This window comes from Cervus canadensis, chromosome 8, assembly GCF_019320065.1.
Source record: "Cervus canadensis isolate Bull #8, Minnesota chromosome 8, ASM1932006v1, whole genome shotgun sequence".
Classification (NCBI taxonomy): Eukaryota; Metazoa; Chordata; class Mammalia; order Artiodactyla; family Cervidae; genus Cervus; species Cervus canadensis.
In genome coordinates, this window is record NC_057393.1 from 67,641,362 (window position 1) to 67,649,543 (window position 8,182).

Below are 8,182 nucleotides of genomic sequence, written 5' to 3' on the forward strand. Positions count from 1 at the left end.
CTCCCAACCCCCAACCCAGCACTTGCCCCTCCTCTGCCTCCTTCTAATATGGAGCAGGGAGGAGGGCCCTGCTTCTCTAAAGTATCCTCAATTCTCCAAGGCTGCAGGCTTTGGGAATGGAAACTGAACTACAGAAAAAGACACAGTTCTCAGTCCTCCTGAATTTATGGACTCAGATTCATAGCCCTTCAAGGAATTTTATACATTACGGTTCACTTAAGATTTATTTCTTCAGAGAGCTCTGCAAGGCAAGAAGGCAAGGAAAGCTCAGCAAGAAAGCAGCACTGACGGGGCGTTTCAGGGGAGGGGAAGCTGCAGGGGCCGTCCCTCCCCCAGGGCTGCTGGGCTGGGGGGCGGGTGGGGGATGGGTGGGCAGAAGGAGGTGCCCCAGGAGACAGCCGGGAGAGCAGCCAGGCCTGGGTACCCCCTCCCCTGCCCAGGCCCCAGAGGAGCCACTGGGAGGGAGCTAGATTCCTCCTTCTCAGTCTGTGGAAATAAAGACACAGAAGACCTTGAGAAGAAGCCCTGTTTGAACAGCATAAAGCTCCCCCTGGGAGAGTCTGTGACAAAAGCCACCAGCTCCCTCCAGGGCACAGGGTCGGCGGGGGAGGGCTCTGTCCCCCATAGCACACAGGCTCTCAGCAAGGACAGGAACCATCTCCACCTCTTCCCGAGTCTCCCCCACATACACCCCAAGCTGGGCTGCCCCGGCCCGGGCTTTCAAGAAGCACCTCCCAAACCTGCCTTCCTCCCCCAAACCACCAGACCCAGAAGGAGGACCCTAAATGAAGGGTGACAAGTCTGGCCCCAGGCATGGGAAGCCCTCAAGCTCACCCAGCCTCTCTCTGACCTTTGATGATCAGCCCACTGCAGGCCCAGAGCCCTCAGGCATCCAGTGCTACCCCTACCCCCCAGCAGGGCCTCCACACAGACCCAGGGCTCAACCAGCCACAGCTCAAGACCGCGACTCACCAAAAGCAGGGCACCCTCACCCTATGTGCCCCGAGTGATCAGTGCCAAGGCCTCTGCTTTCTGAGGAGTGTCCCGAGGTTAGAGGCTGTGAGAGCCTTGGCAGGCTGAGGGAGGCTGAGCAGCCTCTGGTCCGAGCCCCTGGGCCAGGGAGACCTGCACCCCAGCTGTCCTGACACAGCCCATAGCCTCACTGGCTGTTCTTGTCAGAGGACCTGCCCCACCCCACCCCACCCCCAATAGGCCAGCATCTAAGAATGAGCCAGTTATCCAAGCATCAGTCAAGAGGCCCAACTCCACTCTTTACCTGGCCCACTGCCCCTGCTCTCAGAGGCTGCAGGGAAAAGGTTAGAAACCACCCTCCAAGGTCAAATGCCCCCCTCTGCCCATTTCACCAGCCCCAACCACTCCCAAACCACCTTCACCATGTCTTCCAGATCTACATGCAGCCGTACTACGCATGTCTTTATGTGGACACACTTTTACTTAAATTTCTTTATTGAAAAACGCCACCACAATAAGTAGAATACCAGTACCACATGTCATAAATAAAAGGTAGCCAATAAAAATATACCATTAAAATGGAACGGAGCTATAAAAGTTTGGAAACTTTTCCCACTAAGCCCCAGGCCTGCTCCCTAGTAACGGGGAAGCCAGCCCATGTTCTGGGCATGAAAACACATTGGCACCTAGCAGAGACTTTCTTCTTGGCATAAAAGGATTGGAAGAGAATTGGAAAGAGAATCCCTCTCTTGCTGTGACTTTGTGCTTAATGTCTGACACTAGCTAAACGCGTCTCAAGGGAATGAAGTGGGGATCACCCGATCCTTTGGGAATGTTGGACTAGAGGCTCCCTCTGCCTCTTGCTTAACACAATGTGCACACAGGCTCTCTGAGCACACCCTCACGGCACCAGTGTGGAGCTCCTCGCCACGTGCCTGCTCTCACACCGAGGCCCCGCAGCTCCCCCTCCCACACACCTGCCCCCAGCAGCCCCCGGAGGTCACCGCTGACTCAGGTGGGACACCAGGTAGATGAGGCCCACCAGCAGGAGTCCGCGCACGCCGAGCATCATGAGCAGGAAGAGGAGCAGGATGGAGGTCACCGGCTCCACGGCGTGGTTGCCCAGATGCCACTGTGGGAAGCCCATGTTGACCAGCTGCCGATTGAGGTCATTGAAGGGGGACTGAGCGGCGCCCAGCCTGGCACCTGCCTGCTGCTGGCGGGGGCCGGGACCCCCCAGGGAGGCACCGTGGCCCCTATTGAGAAAGCTCTGCAAGGTGAAGACAGAGAGAGACGAATGAATCCAGAGAAAGCTTCCCTGGAGTTGAGGCACTGGAGGCAGGAGGATGCCTGCCCTCCCCTAAGACCACCTGGGGCCACACCCTCCTTTCTCAGCAATTAAATGCTACCCACGCAAAGCCCAACCACTGAGTCACAAGCTCTCAGAGCATAGGAAATGCCAGTCCATATTCCCTACATCACGTGAGAGACAGTAGAGGAAGGAGGCAAGGAGGGTGAGACTGTGGGGCATGGCTTCTGGGAGGACGTTTTTAACCTGCTCCTTCCTCCTTTTCAACTCATCTTGCGGCCACGGGCTCATCTTCTCCACTTATTCTCCAGCTTCTCTCTCATCCAACAGACTCTAAAAGATGCTGGCTCCAGTGGGGGTTGCTGACCAGATTAAGGGAGAGAGCTCTTGGGTTTGAAATCTGGGAAGGCTGCCTGGAGGAAGGAGAGCTGGGGAGGCACGGGGCTGGGAAATAAATCTACTGGGGTTCTCCCCAAGCCTTAAACCCCCAGGCTGCCCAGCCCTGCTCTCTATAAACAGGGCTTTAGTACAGAGAAGGTTAATCACCAGCAAGGGAGCCTCTGGGAGCGAAGAAGCAACTGGTACAGTGGACAGGAGACCAGCTGCTCTCATCCACAGGGCTGGGTGCCTACCTGTCGAGGAGTGCTACTGCGTGGCTGGGGAGTATTCCTCACACGGGGGTCATCATCCTGCACAATTTCCCCACTGGCCAAGATCCGAACCATCCTTCCAGGCTGCACCTTTCCCCAGGCCTCAAAACACCTGAAGGAAAACATTCACCAAAGAGATGCTTGCTTTCAGGGGAAAAAACTGCAATTCTGGGTGCTCACATTGGTGACCCAGGCTGAGCACATGGTGTGTCTAGTTAATAAAAAGAAGAGAAACAGATACTAGCTGTTTGAAAGAGCCCACGAGGAAAACTATCAAAAGGACCCTTGGAGGGACTTCCCTGGCAGCCCAGTGGTTAAGACTCCTCACTTTCAATGTAGGGGGCATGTGTAAGTTCCCACTTGCTGCAGGGCCAAAAAAAAAAAGATCCTTGGAGAAGGAAGTTTTATTATTAATCACCACCGCCAGCAACAAAGGAAATGACAACCCTTGCTCATCAAGCCCACCCAGGTTCATCTCACTCACACCTCCCAACAGTCTTCTAGGGCTGCAACAGCTAGTGACCCAGAGGGGCTTACCTCACTCACCTAGGACCACCCATTCATGGGCAGCAGAGAAAGCGCATGAAACCAAGAACTCTGGCCCAAGGTCCCTCTCTGGTTACTAAGTATGGAGTTCAGTGTCTCCATTTCCCTTCCGTTAAACAATGGTCCAGTGTGCTGTTCCCTCGGGGAGATGCTAGGGACTCAGGCTCTCTGCCTGCAGGAGACAGGGCCCACTTCAGAGCTACTTTCCCGCAAAGGGCTTACCCTCAGCTGTCCCTCACCTCTCAGGTAACACCAGGAGGGCGGGGCCGGCCTTCCCGAAATACAGGATGGGGGGATGCTGCTGCGGATCTGGGAGGGGAAGGGGGGAAGGGAGAAAAGGGGAGGGAAGGGCCCCAAGGGAGTCCATGGCTGGAGGTGGGGGTCCTTCAACGCTTCTCCCCGAGTCTGGGTAAAGGCTCTTATTTCTCAGAATATGAGCCAGTTTTCGTCTAAATTTTCAAAAGCACTCGTGACACAGACGCCAAAAGGGGTTAAGAGCCCTTGTTCCCTTGCCCAAGGCATGGACAGGCGGATCCCCTTTTTGAAGCCTGCTGGCCCTTGCAAATAACCAAGAGGGCCCAAGGGTCCTCCGCGGTCCCTTTGTGCTTTGCCCTCCCGCCCGCTGGGTGGGCTGAGGGTGCGGCGGGCCCTTCCAGCGCCTGACACCAAGGGAGGTGGGGGTGGGGAACGGGGACGGCAGGGCGCGCCGCCGGGGTGGGAGGGGCCGCTGCCCGGGCCGCGGAGCCCGACTCCGAGACCAGGCCCAGGGGAAGGGCGGCATGCACCCTCGCTCCCCCGCGCCCAGAGTCTCGCACACTCACCTGCTGGCGCGGCTCCCGGGCCTCGGTTGCGTCCACTCCCCGCGGCTCCCAGGCCGCTTCCTCCCACCTGACCTCACAGGAAGCGCGCGCCGCCGCCGCACGGCCCCGCAGGTGGCGCGGCAGCTCCCTCTGCAGGCCTCTGGAGGAACTGCAGCTGCCGGGACCCAGGCGGCGCAAGAAGCGGGAGGAGGGAGAAACACCCGGCAGAAGTGGAACCGAAAGAGGACCGGGTGCACCTCGGGGCTGGGAGAGAGGGAGACGAGTGCGGAGGAGGAAGGGAAGCAAAGAGAAGGGGGAAGAAGAGGAGGAGGAAAAGCTAGGATGTGGGGGAGCCTCTGACCTGGGTGGCACAGGCTCAGCCCGCCGGTATGAGCTGCTGAGCCTTTAAGTAGGACCCACCCCTGCCCTCAAGGAAGTCCAACCCCACTTCCAGTGTGGAACTTCTGGAAATGAAAGGCAAAGGAGAAAGTGAAGTGAAAGTCGCTTAGTCGTGTCCGACTCCTTGCGACCCCATGGACTATATGGTCCATGGAATTCTCCAGGCCAGAATACTGGAGGGGGTAGCCTTTCCCTTCTCCAGGGGATCGTCCCAATCCAGGGATTGAACCCAGGTCTCCCGTATTACGGGCGGATTCTTTACCAGCTGAGCCACAAAAGAAGCCCAAGAATATTGAAGTGGGTAGCCTACCCCGTCTACAGCAGATCTGCCCAATCCAGGAATCAAACCAGGGTCTCTTGCATTGCAGGCAGATTCTTTACCAACTGAGCTCTCAGGGAAGTCCTGGCAAAGGAGAAAGGGGAAGATATATCTATCTGAATGCAGAGCTCCAAAAAATAGCAAGGAGAGATAAGAAAGCCTTCCTCAGTGATCAATGCAAAGAAATAGAGGAAAGCAATAGAACAGGAAAGACTAGCGATCTCTTCAAGAAAATTAGAGGTACCAAGGGAACATTCCATATAAAGATGGGCACCATAAAGGACCGAAATGGTATGGACCTAACAGAAGCAGAAGATATTAAGAAGAGGTGGCAAGAACACACAGAAGAACTATACAAAAAGATCTTCATGACCCAGATAACCACAATGGTGTGAACGCTCACCTAGAGCCAGACATCCTGGAGTGTGAAGTCAAGTGGGCCTTAGGAAGAATTACCATGAACAAAGTTAGTGGAGGTGATGGAATTCCAGCTGAGCTATTTAAAACCCTAAAAGATGGTGCTGTTAAAGTGCTGTACCCAATATGCCAGCAAATTTGGAAAACTCAGCAGTGGCCACAAGACTGGAAAAGGTCAGTTTTCATTCCAATCCCAAAGAAGGGCAATGCCAATGAATGTTCAAACTACCACACAATTGCACTCATCTCACATGCTAGCAAAGTAATGCTCAAAATTATTCAACAGTACACAAACTGAGAACTTCCAGATTTTTAAGCTGGATTTAGAAAAGGCAGAGGAACCAGAGATCAAATTGCCAATATCCGATGGATCATAGTGAGTTCCAGAAAAAGCAAAAGAGTTCCAGAAAAACATCTACTTCTGCTTCATTGACTATGCTAAACCCTTTGACTGTGGATCGTAACAAACTGTGGAAAATTCATAAAGAGTGGGAATACCAGACCACCTTACCTGCCTCCTGAGAAATCTGTATGCAGGTCAAGAAACAACAGTTACAACCAGACATGGAACAACAGAGTGGTTCAAAATTGGGAAAGGAGTACAACAAGGCTGTATATTGTCACTTTGCTTATTTAACTTATATGCAGATGGACTGGATGAAGCACCAGCTGGAATCAGGATTTCTGGAAGAAATATCAATAACCTCAGATATGCAGGTGACACCACCCTTATGGCAGAAAGCAAAGAGGAACTATAGAGCCTCTTGATGAAGATGAAAGAGGAGAGTGAAAAAGCTGACTTAAAACTCAACATTTAAAAAAACTAAGATCATGGCATCTGGTCCCATCAGTTCATGGCAAGTAGATGGGTAAACAGTGAGAGACTTTATTTTCTTGGGCTCCAAAATCACTGCAGATGATGACTACACCCATGAAATTAAAAGAGGCTTGCTTCTTGGAAGAAAACTATGACAAACCTGGACAGCATATTAAAAAGCAGAGACATCACTTTGCTGACAAAGGTTCATCTAGTCAAAGCTATGGTTTTTCCAGTAGTCATGTATGGATGTGAGAGTTGGACCATAAAGAAAGCTGAGCACTGAAAAATTGATGCTTTTGAACTGTGGTGTTGGAGAAGACTCTTGAGAGTCACTTGGACAGCAAGAAGGTCAAACCAGTCAATCCTAAAAGAAATCAACCCTGAATATTCATTGGAAGGACTGATGCTGAAGCTCTAATACTGGCCACCTGATGTGAAGAACTGACTCATTAGAAAAGACCCTGATGCTGAGAAAGATTGAAGGCAGGAGGAGAAGGGGATGACAGAGAATGAGATAGTTGGATGGCATCACTGACTCGATGGACATGAGTTTGAGCAAGCTCTGGGAGTTAGTGATGAACAGGGAAGCCTGGTGTGCTACAATCCCAGGGGTCACAAAGAGTCGGACATGACTGAGCAACTGAACTGAACAGCCCTGCCCTCAAGGAACTCCAACTCCACTTCCAGCATGGAACTTCCCAGTGGGGAAGACGAGGCATGAAATGCAGGACAAGTGCAACTAACTGTAGTGTGAAGGAAGAAGGCAGGCTTCCTAAGAGGAGGTGGTCTTTGAACTGGAACCAGAACGGTAGGTAGGAGTTTACCTGTCAGGCAAATAGGGAAAGGCAGCTGGCAAAAAAGTGAGCGATCAACCTCTGCCTCTTTCCCAATGTTTTCAGTCCCTGTCCAGCCTAAGCTTCTCCCAGTGGACCTGTGGAAGACAGTGAACTCTGCAATCCTACAGGGTGAGTCAGACTCTGGCAAGTTACTAAACTGCTCAGTTTCCTTATCTGCAAAATGGGGCTAATCAGAGCAGTTGCCTTCAGTATTGCTGTGAAGATTAAGAAGGGCTTAATTAAGATTAATTAAGAAGATTAAGAATTGAGAGTCTCTGGCACATGGCAAGTGTTGATAACTATTTGTTATGATTATCAATCAGTAGATGTTTCTGGGAGTGGATGTATATAGTGTTAGTTGTTCAGTCTTTTCCGACTCTTTGTGAACCCCGGGAACTGTAGCCCTCCAGGTTCCTCTGTCCATGGAGTTCTCCAGGCAAGAATACTGGAGTGGGTTGCCATTTCTGGGAGCAGATATATGCAAGGACATATATAAGGACCTGGATGCTCACTGGTCCCTAGGTGGAGGAAGAGAAAGAAGGCTGAGACTTAGACCTTGCTTCAAGGGCTCATCTTCTGCCAATATGATTTAATTATTTGATTATGAAAACTTATCAAGGGACTTCCTGGTAGTCCAGTGCTTAAGATTTCACCTTCCAATGCAGGAGGTGAGGGCTCCGACCCCCGGTCAAGTAGCTAGGATCCCACATGCCTCATGGCTAAAAAACCAAACATAAAACAGAAGTAACAAATTCAATAAGGACTTTAAAAATCTTTGAGAAAAAAAGAAAACTTAGTAAAAAATGTTGAACAGGCCCCCCAATATCTGTATATTATTTGTGTATTATTTATTTGTTTATAAGTTATACATGTGTGCTGTGAGAGCAGATTGGTATTGTTGATAAAATGTGGATGCTAGAACCAGCCTGGATTGGAATCTTGGCACAGTCGCTTTCTGGTGGTATGATGGGCCAGTTATTCAACCTTTCTGGCCTCAGTATCTTCATCTATAAAATGCTTTTAGTAACAGTACCCATTTCATCAAGCTTTTGTGAAGCACTCAGTGCTTGGTGTAAAGTGCTTAGATGAGAGCCTGGCCACAGTAAGCTCTCAG

The 8,182-nt window shown here is 51.6% G+C and overlaps 1 protein-coding gene across 2 annotated transcripts; it reads right to left on the minus strand.

Moving 5' to 3' along the window:
• Positions 1-1,449: 1,449 nt before the first annotated feature.
• Positions 1,450-4,620, minus strand: FAM241B (family with sequence similarity 241 member B). Of its 2 annotated transcripts, XM_043476830.1 has the most exons (4): positions 4,299-4,375; positions 3,717-3,786; positions 2,914-3,043; positions 1,450-2,242 (listed from the first exon to the last, which is right to left on the minus strand). In XM_043476830.1, exons 3-4 carry the CDS (start codon positions 3,004-3,006, stop codon positions 1,973-1,975), a joined length of 363 nt encoding a protein of 120 aa, XP_043332765.1. In that variant the 5' UTR covers positions 3,007-3,043; positions 3,717-3,786; positions 4,299-4,375; the 3' UTR covers positions 1,450-1,972. The 2 variants fall into 2 exon arrangements, with proteins under 2 accessions (XP_043332765.1, XP_043332766.1); XM_043476831.1 differs by lacking the exon at positions 3,717-3,786 and having other exon boundaries at positions 4,299-4,620.
• Between the last annotated feature and the right edge of the window lie 3,562 nt (positions 4,621-8,182).

Excerpts from the sequence above, each read along its gene's own strand:
- FAM241B (XM_043476831.1), bottom strand. The coding sequence starts at position 3,006 with ATGGTTCGGATCTTGGCCAGTGGGGAAATTGTGCAGGATGATGACCCC. Across the intron at positions 2,243-2,913 it reads GCAGTAGCACTCCTCGACAG|AGCTTTCTCAATAGGGGCCA; the intron begins GTAGGCACCCAG and ends TTCACCTTGCAG.